Source organism: Mchenga conophoros, linkage group LG17, assembly GCF_057382185.1.
Source record: "Mchenga conophoros isolate Kocher_MC1m ecotype Shallow Benthic linkage group LG17, M_conophoros_male_GT1.1, whole genome shotgun sequence".
Classification (NCBI taxonomy): Eukaryota; Metazoa; Chordata; class Actinopteri; order Cichliformes; family Cichlidae; genus Mchenga; species Mchenga conophoros.
In genome coordinates this window covers 27,478,039-27,503,039 of record NC_140542.1, presented here as the reverse complement: position 1 = coordinate 27,503,039, position 25,001 = coordinate 27,478,039, and the positions used below count along the sequence as shown (strand labels likewise).

The window sequence follows — 25,001 nt, the reverse complement described above, 5'->3', positions numbered from 1 at the left end:
AGCCCTTTATGCTGGTAAATGCCAACTTATTTGCTGATGTCAGCCCATACAGTTTTGATGCCCTTATTTTGGACTCTTGACTAACTGACCAACTGTTGCATTGCACATTCAATAGTATGGCGCCATTATTCTGCATTGGTATTCATTTTTGCTTCTTATAACTGACTTGCGTAACAGTAAATAGTCATTACATAAAAATGATGACTGCAGTGTAAAATGTGACATGTATGTGAGTTTTCCTGCTATACGGAAAAAGTTATGAAATATTCAGCCTCCTGCCGATCTCCTGAGGGGCAACAGCGTGGCACAGTCCTCACATTGCTCTTTTGTCAAACACGCACACTCGAGAAAGAGCACAGTAATTGCCTTGCATGGTGCAAATCTGTGTTATACTTTACCTTATGCAACAGCATCTACTTCAAATACAGTAGAAGCCTCAACCTCGGCCTGAAGTTCAGCTGTCACCATAGCAACACAGAGCTGCAGCAGCAGTTGCCCACTCACGCTCATCCATGAAATAAATAAATAAAATACACACACACACGTGGATGAGGATGTGTACTCTCACTCACACACACACACACACACACACAAAGAGCCCAAACAGCTGTTTCAGAGCTGCTGGGGAAGATGATTATATTGTTATCCCTCAATGGATGTGAATTTAAATGAAACCCAGCCATTATTGTTAAAACACACACTCACTCCCTTCCTGATGGTTGACTGCAACACCAGCCCATTTGCATTGAAATTATATTCAGAGCAGGTGTATATATACTGTCAGGAAAAGTGCTGAGCTACCGCAGCATATACCCTCTTCTTCCACTTTTGTCTTGTGCTATCGCGCCAGATTAAGCATTCATTTAAGCACAATTCTATTCAAATCAACTCAAACACGGAGCTCAGATGATATAATCTTGATAAGCCAATGCTTGTACATTCTGTTCCAACAGCACATTGAAGGTGGGAAAAAATGGGAAAAAAAAATGCTCAACAGATATAGACAACATTTCTGTCACCGCAGGTGCAGCAAACATTTGATTGATGCTGACAGTAGAATAAATCTGGCATTATTCTCTATTTTATCACTGTCAGCAGATATCCTGAAAAGACCCAACCTAACACTGTCTTAGTCCACCTCTCAATCATTTTCTCACTCCATCATCTGGTGTAATTTTAAGAATACTGGTTCTTATTGATAAATAGTAGAGACAAAAAAAATTGATTCATCCAAGACTTTATTGACAGTTTACCAGTTGTCATTTCTTGATTGAGCTGTGGTACATGCGAACTAGAAATAGACTTATTTACTGGACTTGTGACTGGCTGGGTCAGACTCATATGTTAAGAGATTGTGAGCTGGTGTGTTTAATGCACGCGCAACAAAAGCATAGCCAGGTAGTCGTGCACTCACTAGCAGCGATAGACTAAGCTGTTACGATTAAAGTGAAAAAATACAAAAAGTTCACTGAAGTAAAACTGTGATAGAACGCGCAAAAATGCAACAACAAAACCAATGAGACACTTAAACACGGACAAGTTAAAGAAGCTAACAAAGGAAAAGCGGCTAAAGCGGAAAGTGCCATCCAGAGCTAGCAACAAGCCAGCAGCCTCGGTATCAGCAAAAGGTCAAAGCAGTGAGGAAGATTAGGAAGACAAATGAAAAAGAGAGAAAGGCTCGATGGGGTGTTTTCTGATAAAATTATAAAAATGATGGAAAATGATGTCCGTGCCTGACATTTGTTTTCTTCTATGAATCTGGCGCACCTACACTTGTTTTATAAGCAGCGTTGGGCAAGTTACTTTGAAAAAGTAATTAATTATAGTTACTAGTTACTTCTCCAAAAAAAGTAACTGAGTTAGTAACCGAGTTACAATATTCTAAAAGTAATTCATTACTTGAAAAGTAACTATTGCATTACTTTAAAAAAAACGTTTAACCCTCTGGGGTCCAGGGTATAATTGGCCATTGTTAACTACTTTTGATTTTCCCTCTACATTTCACCTTTAAAAACTATTTACTTTGCCTTTTTTGGTATCATCCTTTTCAGCACAACCTTACGTGTCTGAATTTACAGTTATGGTTTCATTTTTACATACTGTATTAACACAATTGATCTAAAATCAGACAAAAAACATAAAATCAGACTAGAAAAAGTTATATTTTTTTACTGTAACAACCACAGACATGTTTATTGAATCATATTTCATAACTTTAAATGCAAATATAAATTGTCAATTTTAAAATCCTATGCTCAAGTTTTGCAAACAACAAAGTTATTTGCATCCATTTACCTTTTACCTTGATTTTTTTAAATAACCATTTCAAACTATTTACAGAACAATCAGCTGTTCTGCATTCAATAAGATGCCACACAAACTATTTGTGCCACTCCAAAAAAATAATTTCTGTCCACTGTAAAGGAGAACATCACAGCCTGATACCTGCAGGTCTATCAACACAATTTAAAAACTGGTATCTATCACTTTGTTGCTTTGTCTTTAAGTGGTCATGTGATTGGCTTACCACGACTACTTTATTCTTCCTCAGTCAAACAGCAGCACTCATGCGATTGCTTTGTCCCCTTAGCTCCAGGTGTTGTGCTAGACAGTGATCGTGATTACCGTCCACGGGAGCGCGCGCAGCTGCTTAAAGCTGTAGCGTCCAGATTACTTACGTAGTCAGCTACTTCCGTGCAACTGATATAAGATGCGGTAAGCTGAACACGGCTTCAATTGTCTGTTTGTTGAAAATAGTAACGGACCGCATTTTCTTGTTAGTAACTGTAACGGCGTTGTAACGATAGGAACAGTAATTAGTTAGGTTACTCGTTACTGAAAAAAGTAACGCCGTTACTTGTAACGCTGTTATTCCCATCACTGTTTATAAGGCAAAACATGTCAGGTAAAACTCATTTTCAGTCAAGTATTTATATCACTTTCCAGCTGTAGAACACTTTATTTTCAGCTGTTTAAGAGAGCAAAGATCCTGCAACGTACTGCAGTCTACGGGAAAATTTAAAGTTTAACAATCTCTTTGAAGAAAAGCGGATTCCACGGGAAGAAAAACTAGTATGTTCAGGCAACAGAGAAAATATTGAAGCACCCCATAAACTTGCTTTGGAGATACTCACAATTCACTTCAGTGTGTTTTTAATCTTAGATATAATTTAAATTTTGCACTCCTGGCAGACCAGAAAAGCTCAAAACTATGAACCAGAAGGGTTTGTAACACAAGTCATAGCACTTTCGCTTGCAGTGAGACGGTGCTTGAAAGTGATGTCAGATATTAACAAAAGGGTCCTGATTTCAGAACTTTGCTGCTATGATTGTGTTTTCTGTGTGTGCGTCTCTGTGTGCCGATCAATGCACTAATCCTGTTAGCAGTCCCGTTAGCCCAGATTGAACGGGCTTGATTAATGGATTAGATGACACACATACGGTTAACAGAGCCACACTTTCTCACAGCCATCGCCGCTCTGTGGCCTCTGTTCCCTGCTACATCTTGCCAGCTCCAGCTTTAGTCCAACAATTACATTTACAAATAACAATGTTAATTGTAAGTCTGACTATTTCTAGAAACCTTTCCATCTTTCTCTCTGTCATCAGAACTGAACGAAGTGTGATGTGGAAAGAGAAGAGTGTGTTTTTATTATTTTCTAGTGCTGGAAGGATGTCGTGTTGTTTGGGAGGATGAGAGAAAAAAAGGCAACAAAGGTGTGCGATGCCATTAGAAATACCAGTGTGTTGACCAATGTGAAGAACACTTCTTTTTTTTACGACAACCATCATTCAGTTTTGCCCCTCCTGTTTGAAATGATGACAGAAGGATACAGGCTGGAGTGACAGCGTGTGAGATGCACACCTGTCTACACACCAGCCGCTGTTAAGAGCTGTATCACCCACAGCTCATGCAGGTGATGACAGGCATGTCATATAAAGTTTTTTAGTGCACTCATTTGTGAAAGATGCAGTGTAACAAGATCTGAAGCACAGTTTACACTTTCAGGTGTGTAAGCTGCCCTTAAAATATTTTAAGTAAAAAGAAAAAAACCCCCAGTGACCTCTTTTAAGCACAAACTGTGACAAAATGACATATTTGAAAAGAAACCAGTGACAATAAGTAGAAAGCGTCAGCGATCGTGGACATTCACAGCGACTGCTCTCATTCGGGACACTGGAGACAAAAAGGCTTTTCTGTGGCTCTTACTGGAGGGGAGGTTGGAAGCTGGTTGGCTCAGTGGAGCATGAAACCCAGCGAGAGAACCAACAGTCCAGTCCCTGTCTGTGCTCAAGCTAGCACATAGTTTTAATGACAGAGCGGGAAGAGAGTAAAACTTCTTTTATCAGTCTCTTTGCTCCTTTTTAATCTACATTGACTTGGCTAACAATCCCTTTCACTGCCCTCCAATTCTTCACTCACTGCTCCCTTCACTTTCTGCCCATGGTCCCTTGACCCGAAATTACCTCTCATCATCTGCTCTTGTGTCTCGTTTCCTGCAGGCTTTGTCCTCATTTTCACTCCGCTGTCCCCTCGTTATTCAGACGACAGAGAAAAACACAAAGTCAGAGAGGATAACTACTGTGTCTCGGGCTAATAAAAGAGTTAATTGAACTCCTTCAGTTCAGCCATGGCAACTGCATTTGATTGGTCCATCTTGGTTTGTTATCGCGTATCGCGTGCATCTACCTTCTCCGAGCTCACTCATGTCAATATGACCGATCACCTGACCCCTGCAGACAGAGGTTGTGACCTTTGTGATATCCACAGACTTGTGCATGCCTCATGGGTTGTCTCCTAATAGCACGATCGGGGGTTCGAGAATCCTGCATCGACTCCGTACAGATCAAAGAATCACTGGCCAAAGCTTACTTAAATTGCAGAGGTCAGAATACATTACAGGCTAAGTGAGCAGTAATATCGATCAGTAAAAGGCGCGTGCCTGTCTGAATGGCATCTTAGGGAATGAGTGCAGGACTGCAGCTAACACTGAAAACACAGAGGTCATATCTTTGTTGTTGGTGTATATCACAGATTTTTGCACATTATGTTTATTCTTTAAGTGCTGTTTCCAAATTTTTCTTAATATTTGGCAAACCTGTTAGCGATTTCCATAATGGCGTGGAGTCTGGATGAGAGAAAGGTGTTTAGCTGTCTGTCAGAACATACGCAGCATGTGTATTTAAGGCAACACAAGGCTTTGTGCCTAATTATTTCTTGCCTCGGAGCAGTTGCCAACATTTCTAAAGTCCTGGCTGCGAAGTGTGCATAATGGTTTGTGGAAGAAATATAAATTGAAGTTAAGAGTCATATAAACACCTGCCAAAGTGTAGATTATGCTTAAGTAGGTGGCTCCAAGAGCACATTTTGATGATGGCATCATTACAATTTTCAGACACACATACACTTGAAAACAATACCAGCCACCCTGTCGCCTCCTTGTAGCAATCAATACAGGTTGTGATAGAAAAGCATTGATGTAACGTAGATAATGTGCACAGCACTGAGTTTATGCAACAATGCTTTCCTCATTTTCTCTCCAATCATTGACATTTTTTTCTGACCCTGAATACTTAATCACAGCCAGCTGCCTTCCTCTCCCTTGTTCTCTCTTTGCTCTATCTCTCACCTAATGTGTTGTTTCGAGGTGGAGCTTTTCTGCAGGGATGATTAGTGTTGATTTGCCTGGAGCTCCAGGCCATTAAAACACACATGCGTAAAACAATCATGCCCAGGCTTAATATAATCTAAATAAGCAAACAAATAAATGAATAAAAGGAAACATAGCACCACTTTTTTGGGGGGTGGGTGGGTGGGATGAAGCAGGGGAGGGAAACTGGAGACAACTGGTTGCCTAGCAACCAGTTACGAGTGATGTGTTGAAGTTGATGTCCAACCAAGACCAATAGGACATTTCAGTTCTTTTCAGTGCTGACAGAAGTGGCAGCCAATGAGAGGGGGCTGTTTAATAAGCCTGCCTACATGGAGACAGCTATATCTCCATTAATAGCATAAGAACTGTAACTATGACTGCAAGCACAGACTGAGTGAGTGTGTGTGTGTGAGTGTGTGCAAACAGAGCCAAATGCTGCAGGATCAAGGCTGAAACAAGATCTCTCAAATCTTGCTTCTGCAGGCACACTCGTACACGCACACACACCCTCATTCTTTACCACACACGGAGGCTCATGAATTGAATTCCCAATAAGATGGGAGAGGAAATGGTGGATGATATTTTTCTGGGTTAATAAATACTTCAAAGCCCCAAGATGGAAGCAATTTTCACACTGCAGAGAAGCACAAGCAAGGCACCAAGCTGTGCACATGACTGTGTGTATTTGTGAGTGTACAATATTGTCTAGGAGGGGAGGGGTTCAAAGAGTTTATAAACCTCTGTATTTTTTGCACACACACAGAGCATATATCTAGATTACATTACAATGAAACAGCACTTGAAATATTAGATCTGGGTCTCGTGTTTTAGGTATTTGCTAATATGGTTGTAAATATTACAATGGAAATTGGCAGTCCACGACTGCATAGGTATATTTCTTTGAAAGCACAAAGACAATATCTGTCAATTTTTAAGATGTATGATATTTTACTTTTATTTATTGTGAAGTTAGGACCCAAAATGGTAGACTTTGCCCAATCCTTCAATGGTAAAGAATCCTTACAGAAACTCACGTGTCCAGATCTGGATTGACTCCAAAATCTAAGCTGGGCCAAGTTGTCATGCAAATCCAATCATAACTTTTTGAGAAAAAGGTGAACGCACAAACAGAACGCATCACATAGCTTCCTCTTAACTGCTTGTAAGACTTATTTTCCATTCTTCTATCAGGTTTCTGACATCAGTACTTTGCTGAGGTAGTGATTGTTTCTAACAGCTGCTTGTAGTCAGAGTCAGTGAAGCGTGAAACGTACAGTACGTGCACTTTTTGGGGCGGAGGGAGAAATAAGACAAGATAAGGTTAATAGGATGCTTGTAGCAGCCATATGTGCATCTGTGGGCTCTCTGCTGAGTGACAGCTTTGGATGGGACCCTGCTGTGTACTCTGTCCTGGTTCTCTGTGGCGGCTGGGAAAACTTTTAAAACAGTTGCTTTTCTTTGTTGTTGAATCTAAAGTTTTGTAAATTCGATTTTTTTTTTGTCCATTATAAAGTCATCGAGTATGCAAACAAGAACTGATGCATCAGCAACATCCCTTTAAGTTTTACATTAAACTTTATTTTATTCAGTTTTGCTTATATAGCATCAAATCACATCAACAGTTGCTTCAAGGCGCTTTATATTGTACGATACCAAATCTTCTATATGTGCATGTACAGACAGAACAGACAAAAGTGAGATGGTACGATCTTCTGTCTGCTTTGATGTCCCTCTTTTTAATGCATATATAGGGAGTATAAGTGTTAGCCATTTAAACTGCTGATGAATGCCTAAGGTTGGGATATAAACAGCTCATTTACATAGAAAAATGGCGATCTTTAATGTGAGCCATTAAAATAAGATAAATAAACTTGGACAGAAGGGTGCGGTATATACCCATTAACGATCTGAATGGTCCACTAATGAAACGGCATAGAGTAATATGTCCTCTTGCAAAGCGTAGGAGCATAACTAAAGAGATATTAAGCATAAAAACATTTGTATCAGCATGTAAAAAGTCTTTGTCTGTGGAATGCCTCTCGCGGCATCATTCATCACGCCGTGGTTTCTCTGAGCTGCATACTGATTAATGCCCGTCACTGACAGGGAATCTATTGCAATGAGTCGCTGTGGTGACGATTCGATGAACAGAAGGCGAGGCTGGGTTTTTGATGGATCGGCCGACGTCTGAGATAAACAGCATCAGGCAGACACTCCAACTCAATCTTTCTGTCCATCCAGGCTCCGGTTATCAAACAGCTGGGCGAAGAAAGAAATACTTTTAACTTTTCTTTCTTTCACGCCACATGCTGGGACCCGTCTCACTCTTTCCCAAAAAGGACCTAACCCATTATCCTGCACAGTCTTGTATTTTCATTTTTCTTTTACTTGTTTGCGTGCGTACTTTTTGGAAAACAAGTTGGTACAGGCTAGAAAATATTAATTGGGCTGTTTGAGTTTTAGCTGCCAGTGGATTCAAGGCAGCTGAAGTTTAATTTAAGCCGGGGTAAAAATAAAAAACTTAAAATAATGGCAATCACGGCTGGAACAATAACACTGGTTTAAAACAGATAAGGGTTTAAACGCTTTGATTAAAATAGCTGAAAACAGTCATCATCTGACAGCAAGCTTAGCCCCCCTGTTGCTAATCAATGTTTACAGTTTATCTCATACATGCTGATTATCGGTTGCGTATCACTCGCTGTGTAGTCAAGTCAGCTGTGCAAACCAACACGAAGCCTTACAGCATCTCTCTAAGCTACTACATTCCTTCTCAGTCTTGTCCCACATTTCACTTCTCCTACCATTTTTCTAGGAGTATGTTAGGTGAATGCAAATAAGGAGAGGACATTAAATTAGGCCAGCAACTGAACTGGAGTGTATTTAAACGTAGTGGCTGATCTGCTAGACGGCGGTTAGTGTGTTTTCTGACATTCTGACTTTTCAGTGACAGCTAGGTCCCCTCTCTGAATGATGCAAGCAAACAAAAGTCACACAAATTTCTCTCGTTGTGCAACTAAATGGCATAAATTCACCATTGTTGGCTGTATTTGCTAAACTTGTGGACAGAGACCCAGTGGCTCTTTAATGAAAGCACAATCAGAGCTTTAAGTACTACAACATGAGGTCAGACTCTTACTCTAGATGCACAAAAACACTCCAACACCTGCGCGCACGCACGCACAGTTACACAGCCTGTAAATTAGCCCAGTCAGCAGTGTTGATTGAGCGCCGTGGACTCATTTCTTGTGTTTAAATCATCTCTGAGCACAGAAAGCACGAAAGCTGCATTAAAAGAACAGCTAGCGAAGAATAAAAGTATTAGTGTTCATCTCTAAATCCCCCTGCATGCTTTATAGCTCTCCTTTTGTCATCACCCTTTCCACATCCCGTCTCAAAGCAAGCTCACCTATTTCTCCACAGGACGTGACTCATTCCAAAGGTTGAGGAGTAATCTTGACTCCTGCTGTGATTTCTTTTCTCGCCCTCTTCTCTTGAGCTGTTTACTGTTGCTTTGTTGCTGACCAGCACAAGTGGTTTTCTTTTTTTCTTCTTCTCCCTTCTGCCTCTCTCCTTTCTTTATCCACGCTTTCCTCCTCGCCTCCTCAGCACCAGCTTTTGTCTCCCTTTCTCTCACTTTCTCTGCAGATTTCCAGCGCCCGAAAACTCCTCCTCCTTCTTCAGCTTGCGGCAGCCAGACTACATCTCCTACATGTCTCTGCCTGAGCTCTCTCTCTCTCTCTCTCTCTACACACTCTCTCTCCCGCTTTCTACCCAGTTTACATTCACCCTCCTCCTCCTCTCTATCCCGTCACTATGGAGACACACTGAGCCTATACCAAGACAAGCTTGTGCTCGCAAGGAGTCTAAGTTTATGTGTTTGTGTGCTGCTTGAGTTGAAAGAGTTCAGCAGTGATGTAAATATTCAAAACAAAAATTACATTGCTAACAATAAAATGTGAGATAACTCCTGATCACAGGAGTATCTTTATCTTTTATATTTATCTATATCGCTTCTAATTATATAATAATTATATTTTCATAGGGTCTATTATGGACTGGTTTTGTGTTTAGCACAAAGCCTGGAAACGGCTAGAGTTAGCTTTACAGCAGAAATATACATTTTATGGCCTTTTTTGCCTCCTTTCTGCCTTTATAATAATGATGCTTAGGAATGTTTTATTAATATTATAAAATACTTTACAACACCCCCACTTTTTTAAAGCCTTGAACTTATGCTTCACTAGAAGCACAAGCAGATAAAATAAAATTCAAATAAAATTCTCATATTCCATTAGTGTATTGGGCTATTTCCCAGTAGACAGGCTTCGAGCCCCAGGACCCTGAACTGGGCAAGCAGAAGAAAATGGAGGGATTTATGCTAACCAAGCTAGCTAGTGTTAGCTTCCATTGCATTTTCTATAAATAAATAAATAGTCTATGGATTCCCTCTCTTTTCTGTGTTTATGTCAAGTTAAACTTGAAAAATGAGCATAATTGATTTTCCGCAAATGTAATGATATCAACATTATCACCTAAGAAAAACCAGGTGTCTAATAATTGTTCTTTTAGCTATTATTAGTTATAAAATATGTTGTTAAAGAGTCTGGAAAAGACTAGCCTTAAGTCCGAGCTGTAACAAATTCAGAATAGTTGCAGTTTGACACAAAACACCTTAAAGTCTTTAAAATGGATTTAAATATATCCACTTCTTTGTATATAAGATCTAAAGCAATTGTAAACCTATTATACTGACCTGAACTCCTACACAGTGAATGCAAATATTAATGCAAATATGGGAGTAGTAAAAAGAAAAGAAAGAAAAACGAGGAATCTCATTTCTTTTTTTTCTTTTTTTTCTAATTTCTAATTGATGCGAAAAAGTATTTTGTAGTTTGTGATCATCTCAGCCGGGACAGTTTGATACCAGTCCGACCTTTCTGATTGGTCAAACTTAATGCTATTAACTGGAACTTCAGAGCCCTCTCGCAACCAAAAATAAAGCTTTAGTCTCTGGCTGCAGTTCTAAACAAGTTTAGACATGTGACAGGAAGTAGCCTAGAGCACAGAAAATTCCCATTCATCTGATCATTATCAGTTTTGCAATTCTCCTTCGTGCCTCATTTCAGAGAAATCCCATCACTGAGGAGGCTTTCGTAATATTCAAATATCTACTATTTACCAAAGAATGAAACATTTAGAAATGACTCACCTTCTCTTATGTCTCTTAGGTCAGGACAACACTAGTCCATGTGGTTACTTTATATATTGAGCGGGTACATGTGTTTATGTCCGTATTAAAGTGTCACATAAATGAAATCCAAGCTACAAAGCTTGATGTCATTCTAGCTATTTCTGTCTTTACAAGCGTCTACTTAGGTTATGCCCCGTGGATCACATAAATAGAGTGCTTGAATCCCTCACACTGGCATCTCCATTAGAAAACAGCAACAACGGTTGAGTCTTAAATCTGTAATTAGATTTTTTTTTTAAAACCTTTAGACATTATTAAGCATTTTAAACTAATTTTAAAGGAATAGATCCCACGTGGTGACAAAATAGTCCCCTAAAGACCCAAGTAAGCAAAAAAATATGCAAACTTCAAGATCTCAATGCACAATTATCAAAACTGAAGTAATTCACAATTGGGATATTAATGTAACATCTAGCAAACATATGCTAACATAAGCTAACTTTTTCAGGTGTAGGGAAAGCATATATAAACAGTGTAAAACATGGACGTAGCTTCTAGCTCAGAAAAAGGAAGCCAATGCGAAAGTGCCTTGTAACGGCATTCTGTCTGTTCTATCTGTTAGTGTTGATACTTGTGTCCTTTCATATTTATATTTGCTTTGTTGTCCTTTGTACGTCTGCTGCTATGGCGACTCAGTTTCCCTCTGGGATTTATAAAGTTTCTTTGGTCGGCCATCAGATGGCAATAGCTGTGACTGCATGTGAATGGAAGTCTACGGAAAAAACAGCTTTCGCTCTTGACCTCTGTAAACACTTTCCTGCTCAGTGTATGAGCTCAGTCACTTGTTTTTGGTCAATAAAAAAAAGAATGTCTATTTACTGCACTACTGTTTAACCATTGGTATGCTTGTAGCTGTCTATTGTGAGCCATTTCATTTACTTATCAAACGCTGTATATGTGCTTTTGTACTGTCTATAGCCTCCTTACACATGGCAGTCAGAGCTACATATAGTAGAAACTTGCTACTCACATTTATGACATATTTATGACATATTTCCAATTAGAAGTGTCATTTCAAGGTTTAAAGGGATGTGATACTAGTAAAGCTAGTCAACTTAATGGTGTCACAAACCACAACACAGACGAGAAATTATTAGTAATGCGTGACTAAATTGAACCTGGGCTCTGTATAGATGAAACAAACACAACAAAATCAAGTAAACTCATCCCCGTTTTTACAAACAGATTTAACAAGTGAAGATGTAGTAGACCGGGATGTGCAGTGCTACAACAGATCTGCCAACCGCAGGTTCATGAGCCACCGAGGGGTCACACATATTCTCTCCTGACACCTCCTACACGATCTGCAGCACGGTGAGCGCTATGACAGGAGGTTGTTTTTTTAAAAGAAGAAGAAAAACTGCAGGAAAGTGATATCAGCAGTAAGCAGTGACGGTGAAGTACACTGCAGTCCTGAGGCAAATCTGCCCACACAAAAATTAACACCAGCTACTACTCACTCCCTTTTCACACATACTGTATCCCTGCACATTTCAGCACGCCGGACGCAAATACACATATGAAAAACAAATGTTCCTCACCGGGCGCAGGCATGAATTTTCGGTGCGAGAACTTGTGAATAGGCAAGATACCTAGAAGCATGTACTGTACGTGGCGCTCGCTTAATGCTTGCGTGTCTGTGTAGGTTCTAGTTTATGAAGTATACGATCCGGCGGTGTCTAACGAAGGCAGGAACCATCTGGTGTTGGGATGTGAGACAATCTGTCCATTTGGAGAGGTGACAAAGAAGGTGATAAGCACAGAATAACAACACACACACGAACTATTTAGAATAGTGTCAGGAAAAAAAAGCAATCCAGCACACACACACACACACACACACACACACGTATTTCATTCCATTTATACCAAGTGCACAGTCTCTATGGTAACTAGTAGCCATCTTCTACAAGCTGTAGAAGAAAAGCTGAACTCTCATGACTTATTTTAGACCCTTCATGCAGTTCGCACACACTTAGTCACTTTAAGCTTTTCACAAAACATTCCTAGCATATTGGGTGTACACTTACTGAAATTGCACGTTGTAAAAACTGAGGAGAATGCAGGGACAAGTCCGGCCCTGTGGGTGAATCACACACACACAGATATACACCCACACGCATACACCTACACGATATGAGCACACACTAACAGGCCTTCACATGCAAAGGACGAGTATGAAGAGGCAAAAGCTTTTCCTCCGCTGCTCTATTTTACAAGAGCAGATCATGATTATATACCACGAAATCATGAAAATCAGTCAGAGAGATGTTGCACTTACTTCCTGTATCTATTTAATACATAGGGTTGGTTTAAGTTAGCGGTAGTTAACCTGGATGTTAGGAGATAATAAACAAAATAAGTGCAATTAATATGTGTGTGTTTCCACTTGGTGCTGCTTTATACTCACAATTCAGCTTATTTTCCTAAAGGTGGAAACAATGTAGCTTTTACTGATTTACTGGAAGGTAAAACTGGAAACACATTAGTGCCATCTTCAGAGTATTAAAGTCAAAACAATCCAGCTGCTTATCATGCACATCATCTTAGTGGCCATGGGTGTGAGGGGAAGTTGAGTCCTGGAAGTTAAACATTTATGTCCATTCGACTCAATAAACTGCAGTTCCTATATTTACCTTTAGGAGGTCTATAGAGAAAAAACTAAACTACGTTCTTCTCACACACTTAGCCTCATGTCAGGCTATAAAACACGAGAAACCTCTTGTGATTAGACTTAATGAGGTCATAAAAAGCCATATATATTGATGCTATAGTAATTAATCAGCAATTAATATGTAAGATGTTACTCTTTACCCGAGTAGAAGATTTTGTATATACTTCTTGAATTACTCTCATTATGTTATCTGTGTAATTTATTTTTTAAAGAGGAAATACTTGAGATTTATAACTACATTGGAATATGAACTTTCCTCTCTGAACCTGTGAGAGGCTGTGAGTACACATACTTTTGCCTAAAATGCTCAAAACACATCACAGTGATTATGATTAGAAGCTTCTATTTTAAGCTATTGTGGGTCTACTACTACTATTCGATTATTTTTGCTACCCTCAATTTTAATCTGATTACTTGAAATCAACTTGAACATATCAGAATGGGAAGACGGTCCTTTCATACCCAGAAGACCTTAACGACTCAGCTTTCCATCCTCTGTGAACATCAATCAAACACATTTCCAGAACAATACACAGGTACGCTACACTTGTACACACTTGCAGCCGCCCTCCCTTGATATTAGGAGCCACTCATCCAGAAAACATTAAGGGAATCGTTCCTTAAGGACCAGAAACTATCTGCACTCCACCACCGTGAATGCGGCTTTCTAAAATGAAATCCATTTCTAATTGCTTCACTGTGGGCTCTCAGAGGACTCGCTTTAAATGAGAGCAATTTGGGGCCTTGACTCAGTTATTTTGTACTTTCTTTCACCTCCAGACGAGATCTGATTCAAGCGAGAGGCAGCAGCGCCACCGTGTGGATTCTTAAAGGATGTGCCTCTATGTCACTGCACTGCAGGGAAATGAAACAGGGGTATCAGAGTAGCCTGGTAAATCGGCAGGTAAAGCTGATGATTGTTATCAAACAGTCATTTTTACTGACACTTTCATGTTGCAGCACCTCCCGATAAAACAGCTCCCCCAGACTTTAACACAACAATCAAGACTTCTTTTCACATAATCTGATGAGCCTGAATGTATTGGTGTTCCAGCTGCACAGCTTCACTTTTTAAAGTTAAATTGGATCCATTTAAACAGGCTTTCTCACAGCCTGGAGAGCTAAGCAGAGTAAGGATGATCACAGTAAATTATTCTTGAGACAGCAGACAGATTTTACCAGGAGACTTGTGTTATTAAAAGGAGGCTGATAGAGTTATAAAGTCTTCCCCTGATTGCATTCTCAAGTATCTAAAAAAGCCCTCAAAATCAGTTTGGCTTCTGGGGAGAAATTAAGGTTGTAAAGCAGCTTAAAACGGCACACAAATATCCACAAATATTCAAAAACCTCTGGCCTCCCTCAATCGAAAACACACAAAATACTCTTCTGACATGAAGGAATCCAGGAAAACACGCATTTGGAAAGCTCTAACCACCAGTTTGTATTCACTCATATTGCTAAAAAATAATTGAACTGGTCCCATTAAGTATTTCATGAGTCAGTTTGGTGATACAAGGCGAAGCAATTTATCTTGAGTACGTTCTGTGGAATATGATTTGTTAAATTTGATCGGTGTAAGAAACTCCAATTATAAGCCACGTGTGAAAACTTACTCTGTCAATTTTAATAATGAATTCCTCTAAATTATTAATAGCAATTTCATATTTTAAAAATTTAAGTCTGATTTAATGAGTTTTCATTTCAGGTCTTTCAGACTTTTGGTTCTTTTGTTACTTCGTTTTTCAACGTCACAGCTAAGTGAAAATAACTAAGTGCATGTGGGGCCTACGTTAGCTTTATGTGTGCTTGTTGTCCTTTATGATGCAAGACTGACATGGTCTCTGTTCTTAATGCAGCTCCTGGATATTTAGTCTTCTTTCATATTACAAGAATTTTGTCCAATTTTAGCTTTTCTGTTTCCCTCCTATCGGCTCAAAGCACTCTGACCATTCACCCCTGACCTCTGCCCTCCGACATCAACAGTAATTTTTACTCAAGAGAACTGCCACTCACTGCATATTTTCTCCTTTTCTAACAATTCCCTGTAAACCGTGCCATGTTTAAAGTCTCTTAAATCGCCTTTCTTCATCATGCTGATGCTTGCTTTGAACTTCAACAGCTCATCTTGACCATGTCTACATGCACTGAGTTGCTGCCATGTGATTGGATGGTTAGATTTTTGTGTAAACGAGTTGAACAGGTGTAGCTCATGAAGTGACCAGCGAGTGTATCTTGACAATGTTTTAAAAAACCATAAGGTTAGATATAAATTCATATGCAATTATATTTTTTAAATATTTAGTATTGGACAGTGTTATTATAACAGTATCTTTAACAAGCCCTCATCCTCTTTGTTTAAGCAGTCCTAAGTAGTGCAGTGTGCAGCAGTCTCTAGCACCTGGGACCAACTTCAGATTTAAGCCGGGGCCGTTGCCAAGGGCACAATGATGGGAGAATTAAACACTAACATACATGTAAACTAGCAATACCATTTTTGATGCCAGAAGAAACCTCTGGATCCCACAAGAAAGCAGAGCAAGAACACAGAGAACACGCTAAATCCACCTAATCTTGTACCAGCTAACGGCGCTAAACACTGGAACATCATGCTATTGTTGTGTGGGAACAAAAGATGTGCGTTGCCCCATTGTTGTTTCATATCCTGCTCAAAAATATAATGAAAAGAGATGTGTGTGTGTGTTGTTGAAAGATTATCAGTCAAACATGACAGATCCATACACACTCCCAAGCTGGTTTGCTCCTATACTTCTTTAATTTGGTTTCTTTCTTTATTAGTTTCAGTCTGCATTATGTAGAAATGTGCCATTTGAATCTATTTTTTTAACATCATTAGAAAATACTTGCTTTGATATGTTTGTGAAATTGCAAAACAGAAAGATATAATTTAGTTATATACGAATATTATAATAATAAAAGCAAGTCATGAAAGAATTGGATTATCCAGTAGCGCCACTGAGACTAAATCTAACAGTTAACTTGGACCAGGTGTGACTCCGAAGACTCAATCTACTCCGACGTTATAAACCCTGAATGCCACAGTTACTCTCTCTCTCTCTCACACACACACGCACACACACACACACACACACACACACACACTACTGCAGAGAGAAAGCTGCACCTGCTCTCTGTCTGCATTGTATTGTGCACGAATGAGGACCAGCAGGCTTAAAAGGTGTTTTGAAATACTCTGCTAATCCCACAACAGCAGGTATCCACATATGTACCCAACTATACACACACACACACGCCTATGCCCCCACCCACACGCACTTATATCCCACTTTAAAACACTTCAGGAACGCTTCACACTCCTCCCCCATCTCCATGGACACCACTGCATCTGTTGCCCACGGCAATTACCTGGTGATTACATGAAAGCAGTGTCCAGATTCGATTTTTAAAGATTCGTTCTTATCTCTCTCTCTCTCCCTCTCTCTCTCTCTCTCTCTCTCTCACACTCACTCTTTTCCCACTCCCTGTCATTCTCTTAAATCCATATCTCCTTCCCAGCATCACTTTATATTATTCTCCCACCACAATACATCGTTCTCTACACCATCTCCGGACAAACACACACCTCTCTCAGGTGCAGAAGTGACCTCTCCAAGTCTCCAGAGACTACTTCAGTGACAGTGCGCTGCTGCAGTGCTGTGCAGCAGACATACACGTACACTCTCTCCCAGTCAGATGTGCTCACAAGAGATCGATAAGAAACACTACATCCATGAGATAAGGCCAGCTTCACAGTCTCCCTGCAGACTGCGGACTAGGCAAGAGTAACACTTCATGTTATTGGACCCATGACTCCATTAAAACACTGCTAAGATTATTCCTTCATATCTATTTTAGTACAGGGAAAACATTTGATTCAAATACCTTGTGCTTAAAAGCAGATGTTTTCCACTATTCAATTCCATTTTATTTATACGGCGCCAAATCACAACAACAGTCGCCTCAAGGCGCTTTATATTGCACAGTAGATCATACAGAGAAAAACCCAACAATCATAGGAAACTACAGTAAATACTTCTTTTTGAACACGTTCAAATTTAAATTTGCAGTTTCCCCAGACTTCATATATGCTGAGTTGTCCAGTAGCCTGCAGTTATCTTTAAAATATATGGATGTGGATGACGGGAACTCTGATCAAGGACAGACTACTGAGTAGGCCTAGACCAAGGTGCAAGAAGAGTAGGAACTGACAACCCTCACTCCAGCTGCAGTGATTGCCCCACCATGTTTCTTTGATTGCCACCCTCTTACACTAATGGTTTTCTATCTGCTTTTTTAATCCCTTATTTTCATTATAATACGACATGAAACTGCACAGCAACTGTGGATGTGAATTGATGTAAATTAGCCCCTTGGCTATATCTGACTCACACTTGTGTTTAAGTTCACAACAAAATGTATAAAGGAAAAAATACCCCCTGGCACACTACCTAGATGATACTGTCTTGTTTTGTTTTGTCCCCTAAAATATATGCAAACTATGTTACATCCAGTAAATGCAAATTATAAAATCAGACACCAACATGTACATTACACTACGGAGGCACACCATCTCTATCACCCAGCTCTATTCATTCTATTAAAGCTCCTGAGTTGAGTTAAACATCAGTTCATTCTAAACATTTACTATGAGATATAATAACAACAAAAGGAACTTATTATAAACATAAACAACTTGGTCCTTTCTTTACAGGTGGTCACATCGGATCATCTGCCTTCATCCACGGAAATTCAGGAACAGATGAGAAACAAAGTAACTGAGCTTTATATTAGCATATACAGCTGTGGAACTCCAGCGAACCAAAATTACCCCAAGAGTGCGACAATAGCTCATCCAAGAGGTCACAAAAGACCCCAGAACAACATCCGAAGAACTGCAGGCCTCCCTTGCCTCAGTTAAGCTCAGTGTTCATGACTCCACTATAAGAAAGAAACTGGGCAAAAATGTTCCAAGACAAAAACCACTGCTGAGCAAAAGGACCTTAAAAGGTTCATCTCAGTTTTAAATGGAACCATGAATTCTGCCGTCTACCCAAACACTCTAACGCGAAATGTGGGGCCATCAGTTTGTGACCTTAAGCTGAAGCGCAAATGGGTTCTGCAGCAGGACAGATCCAAAACACACCAGCAAGTCCACCTCTGAATAGCTTAAGAAAAAAAAAGAAGACTTTGAAGTGGCCTAGTCAAAGTCCTGACTAAATCCGACTGAGATGCTGTGGCATGACCTTAAAAAGGTTTATACTTGAAAACCCTTCATTGTGGCTGAATTACAACAATTCTGCAAAGATGAGCAGGCCAAAATTTCTCTTCACCATTGTAAAAGACTCACAGGCAGTTATCACAAAAACTTAATTGCACTAACATTAATTTAAAAACTGCATGTTGTGTTTACTGGTCTTATCTTCGTCTAATATTTACATTTGTTTGATCTGAAACATTTAAGTGTGACAAACATACAAAAAATACTATTGTATTCATTTTTAACCCTGTCCATCCTGGTCACTCCAAATAAAACTCCCTCTTCAGCAACACTACTTTCAGCTCCACCTCCTGTCTTTTTGTCAGTGTCACTAGCTTCAAACCATACATCATTGCAAGTCTCACGCTTTACACTTACAAACCTTCCCTTTCACTCTTGCTGCTATCCTTCTGTCATAAATCACAGATGACAATCATACCCATCTACTTGATTGTCCCTGCAACCCTTCTTCACTCCCCTTATATAGAACATGAACTAAAACCCAAAATAAAGCATTGGGTAAGTTTTTATACTAAACTAGGGAAATTTCTTTATCCACAGTCATGTTGAATAAGTGAAGCATTGTCACCAAAGCACTATGATAGCAAAGTTGGGGATAGTACAGTCCAAAATAAAAGCAAGTTTCCTGAATCAAAGAAGCCCGGTGCAAACAGTGAAATGCAATCTGAGGTCTTATAGGGACATGCAGTACTTTTGGCTTTACAGTGTACGTGGGCACCCTCTAGTGGCTGCAAAATGTGCTGCACTGCAGTTTCAGTTAATTCAGAAAATCTTTTGATGCTATACAGTATTCAAATTTACACGAACAGGTCTAAAATTAATATACATCCATGCATGTCATACATTGAATACAAATACATAAACATACAGGAATGTATTAACAGTTTAACTGTCTCACATATGCATCCAGACACACACACACACACACACACACACACACACAGAAGTGCAGCATGTGGGCGGTATCCCCGGCGCTATAAAACATCTTGCATCCCACATGCTTATATAACTCCCTCTCCACCTCCTCCAGCTGATCACTCATCACTTTATCCTCCGCAGGGAAGGAAAAACACCCCTTCTCACTCTCTCTCATTGAAATCAGTCAGGCAGGCGCCCCCTGCAATCGAGCATGATTTCGTTACACTGCCAGCATCAAAGAAGCACATCACTCCAAAGAGATCGGCCTGCATTAAACTGCATCTCCGAGTGAAGATTTTATGTTGGTAAAAATTGAATCATAAACCTGGACTATCTGTGACAACACATAAACCCAAATGTCAAACCTTCTTATCGTTCCCCTTTACTAATATTTACAGAAAGAGAGAATTCAACATTCAGAAGCTCCTTGTTTTTTTTTTTGTTACTGCAGATATCGGACCAGAAATCTCTACACCGAAATGACGAAAGAAAAAGACAAAGCAATGTTATGATTTAACAGTAAAAAAAATGCACCTCCCTCCAGTTTGTTTTCTCAGCACATATTGCACAGTAATGAGAAGAAATGCCTGATGGGCCTTCTTTACAGTATGGCCTCTGAATCAACTTCAGCCTTGTTCTCGAGTAAGAAGCCAAAGGGCTAACAGTAAGCCTGCATGGCTACTGAAGTTTGACTTTCCGGGGTTATAATATGTACACTCAATAGGAGATACAAACTCACTCTGTCACCAAGGTGAAAGATGAGGACAAGAACCAGCAAGCATCCAGTTCACAAAGCACCAGCTCAGTCAAATCTATAGATAAAAGAAGTTTGTGGCTCCCTTCTGCAGTAATCTGTATTAATTTTATGGCGCTGCTCTAGGACCTCCGCACCCTTCATAGAGCGTGCACAGCAAGCCACAAGTGGGAAGAATGTAAGCGACAATATCGGACACAGCATGTTAGGAATGGGGGAGGGAGGGGGTTTGCCAAGTGGCTTGCAGCAACTTTAGGCAGGTTAAAGGAGCCTGAATAGCAGCTGGAAAATTGGATGGGATGAGATCAACTTGTGGGATGGTGGTTGAGAATTAGATGGTGCTTTGCCTGAACCAATGCTATGCTATCTGACTAGATATCTGACTATTGACGGGGGTGTCTCGATGTGTGCTCAATCATCCAGGTAAGGAAATCCCAGAAATTGCAGCAATTTCCCAATTTGCATATTAATGACTATGAAACAGCCTCTTGTTAGTCAGTGGTACTACTTTCGGCCACTATGTAAATGTATATAAGGCAGGTGAAACCTGCAGTGAGCTGAGACTGAAGAAGTCACTTGGAGTAGTGATGAAACTCTCACTGTGAAAACGTCCAGATGAACAGAATCAAGTTTCTGGAATTGGTTGACGGAGTTTGACCTCAACCAATTCATACCTGTATTCATACCTGTCTTGTTTGAACATATTTTCATGGGTTCTGCCACAAATGTCTTTAGCGAAGAAAAAAAGAAAGAAAAAGCAATGAATTCAGAACTCTGCTACCTTGACCATTTGCCCGAAGTTTTAAGACGGGACTCAAATTTATGGTTAAAAAACAAAAACTCAGAGATTCCCTGAAACAGCTGAGCGCTGCTGTTTTTAGCAAATGTTCCTGGATTAAATGGTGAACTCACTGGGCACTATTTTCAGCTGCAAATTGATTTTTGTTGTTTTTCTGTGCTCTAGTGAGTATTTATGGCCACAGAAATGTAATGTGGAATTGACTCAAAGTGAACTCAGAGCTCATTCTCTTGGGAAAAAGTAACATATCACCCAGTGGCTAAATTAGGTTTTGGCTTCCCATGTAATCCTTTGTGCTTTCATTAGATTTTATCTTTTAATATGGCTATTTTTAGCACTGTAGACTTACATTGATGAGCTCAATTTCCCAGATCTTTTTGACCAGCTCCATGGAAGTGTAACCATTGACAAGGAAAGACTTGGTGTAGTCCCCGAGCTCCAAAGACTCCAGCCACTCTGCCACTGATGTGGGGTTGTTGCCATCGTATCCGATAGGTCTCACCTTAAGTACACAGAGCAGAAAAAAGGGATTAAGGAAGAAGTTTGTCTTTGGAGCGCACTTTTTATTACTTTTCTGTAGTTCTGTTTGTTCTCGCTGCATGCTCTTGTACATAACAGGAGGCTGTGAGCACAGCGGATTATCTTTCTTCTCATTTTCCACATTTTAGACCTGGAGTTTTACTGCATAAAAACAGCTGCTATCTGAAGCAAGATCTGGTGCGAATGTTTACTGCCTACATACCTATTACTAATTTCCATTTTATTCCTGTGCCATGCTTTATTTTCAAGATGCATTCCATATTAAAGGCTTTCCTCAATCGAAAGGAAACAGGTGAGGAAGCTAAACGAGTACAGGAAAAGGAAACACGAGCACAACTGTTGAGAAGGTTCGTAAAAAAAAAAACACCAAAAGCAGACTCACTGCTTGCACTGAGACACTTTGAGTGTAGCAGATAATACATAATTCATTCACTTTTCTTTTGACAGTCATAAGCACTTCAGAGAGCTTATGTTGCTTCAAGCAAGCGTTCTGCAACCTCCACCTCAAGTTAAGCATGTGTTCACCTACATGTGTCTGCACAAGTGTGTGCGTCTTTTTGTGAGAGGGCAGGCAAAAGTTAAAAGGTTCCATCTCTTACAGTGTTTTGAAAAATTTATTGGGGATGAGAGGAGGAAAATGCTGACTGGAGATCAAAGTTTTCTTTGGAGTCTCTATGAAGCATGCTTATCTCCGAGCTCAGACTCTCCCCTTTCTCTTAGCTCGCTGTTGCAGACTCCTTTCTTCTGCTCGCACTGTGTGCAGCTGGGCACTTTTGATCTTACTTTGACTCTTGCACACTCACACAAAAGTATTTGACCTTGCTAACATATAGCAGCAGCCTTTTTTTTAAAAGAAAAAAATCGACTTCCGGTCTCTTTTCAGCAGCAAATGTCGGCTCAAAGCGTGTCGATATGTTTTTATTGAGTGCATTTTGCAGATGCGAGAAGGTATGGATTTAGCAGTTTCTCGCATCATTTAATTTTATGTGCTTTCAAAGCTGTGATAATGTGGCTCGGTGCCCCTGTCTCTGCATGCTTCTTGTTCAAGTGTTGAGTAGAACATGCAGAGAGATACCCAGCCACCCACAGAGAGTTATATCACACGGAAACAGATGTAGCAGAAGATTTGCTGAATTTTATATGAAACAAAGAGGACTGAGTACAGGCCGGCTCAAGATTCTCTCCTTCAATTGGTCATGAATTTATATAACTTCATTGAGATGGATGCTGCAATAAACCCAGTCCAGACTGACTAAATTATCCACTTTGTAGACTCTGTGGTATTCTTGTGTGATAGTGTTACTATTTGCAGCGCTGACCCTAGGCAAGAGCCGTATGGCCTGCAGGAGACGTTGTCTGTGGGCCGAGTTGAGGATTCCAATTTCCAGCAGGTCTTGGTCCTCCACCACATTGCTGCCCTGTAAAACACCAAATAACACACAGGGTAAGAAAACAGGTTACAGCACAAACCAACAAGGCTCCACTACAGATATCTCCTTTGAAAAATAACAACAGAAGAGCCACATCTCAAATTTCTTTTCAGTGTGAAACGCTTCACTTCTGGTACTTATAGCCTGACCCCGTTTAGCACTGCTTCTGATAAAAGTTTGCACTATCAGCAGCTTTCGTGTACAGCGCATTGGCAATGCACCACAACTCATTATTCTAACATAAATACAATGTGGTTTCTTCTAGACATTACCCGATGGAGCTGCATGCAAGAACACAAATGTCCACATCTTTCAGATCTGACATTAGGTGGTTGCTTCCAAGTGCAAAGTCTGTGTAATGTCTATTTGAGGACAGTGCAGGTAATTGTCCTGTAAATACCCAGCAAGCTGGCCAGATAAGTCCCTGCCTTCCTGCATCCTTTACCCAAGCACATTTAGCATTTCCGCTAGTAAGAACGCATCTGCTTTTATGCGTTACATGTGGAGGGAGCAATTCATCTTTAATATTGTCCAGTGTTGATGTTCGAAAAATGTCTGTGCAAGTTTAAGCTGCAACTCAGGTAGACTCTAAATCCCTGCTCTGTTTAGTTTCAGATATCTGGATTTTTCTCCGCTTTCTATGGGAGCTTGTTGCCAGTTGAAATTTCAATGTACCAGGTCAAAACGTTGAGATAATTAACTTGACATATTGAGATAATAACACCCAAATTTTATGGATGATGTTTTTCCCCCAGCGGTGGGAGAAAAAAATAAATGTGCTCTAGCTCATTGCAGTTTTCTCCTCATATCATTAAGTAATAAAATCCTATTTGCAAACTCATCAAGTTTTCTTAAGTTTTGTAACTCTCTGACACAGAGTGTGCATTTGGTTTAATAAGGTGGGGTAATGATGGTAAAATCCGAGTTTAAAAATCTTAGTATCATCTTATTTATAGCAGATATTATGAGTTAGAATGTTTGAGAACATCCAAGTCCACAGGTACGTCTCTCTTTGAATCATCACACCTTTGCAGTCTTATATCAACACTTCTATCTTGCTCCCTCTTCTTTTCTACATTGATATGAGAATGTTTTAACTACAGATCTGTAATAAGATAGCCATATGAAGCTAATGTGTAGATTTATATTATCTGGAATATTAATACCACACTATTAAGAATGCCACATATAGCTGCTGTAGTTTACCTTTGAAAACAGTTTTTAGACCATAACATTAATAAATCGAGTTTATTCCTCAGATAATATTGCATTAAGATTTCATTAGCTGTGAGGAAAAAATATCATAGGAAACACAACAAAGAAAAAGAGATTTTCCACAACCAACAGAGCGTGGCAGACAGCAGTACGATGGTCTTTTATTAAGACTAACAAGAGCCTATATGGGTATCATACAGCCTCACCTTTAATTAATCCAATGGGAAGCCATAAGAGAGTTATCAGTCATTCTCCCGCAAGAGAGACAGAGAGGGAGTCTTCATGCAGACAGATAATTACAGGAAAGAAGAGATGCGGTGTGCAGGCAGACAGCTGTAGCACCGAGAAGCAGCGACTCAGCCAGAAATATGGTCAGAAATACAGATTGTGACAGAAGTGAAAAGTAAAGAAAGGTAATCATCAAAATGATGGCAAAGAAAATGGGAAAGGAGAGGGACTGTGTACGC

General features: G+C 39.9%; 1 protein-coding gene across 4 annotated transcripts in view; it reads right to left on the bottom strand.

The window, feature by feature from the left end:
* The window catches only part of anks1b (ankyrin repeat and sterile alpha motif domain containing 1B), a 267,248-nt gene that overhangs the window by 25,508 nt on the left and 216,739 nt on the right, over window positions 1-25,001 (bottom strand). For all 4 annotated transcript variants that reach the window (XM_085252154.1, XM_085252151.1, XM_085252152.1 and 1 more), the window contains 2 exons: window positions 23,209-23,307; window positions 21,699-21,851 (listed from right to left, as the gene is read on the bottom strand). In XM_085252154.1, the coding sequence (XP_085108280.1) occupies window positions 21,699-21,851; window positions 23,209-23,307 (252 nt within the window). The remainder of the gene's footprint in view (window positions 1-21,698; window positions 21,852-23,208; window positions 23,308-25,001) is intronic.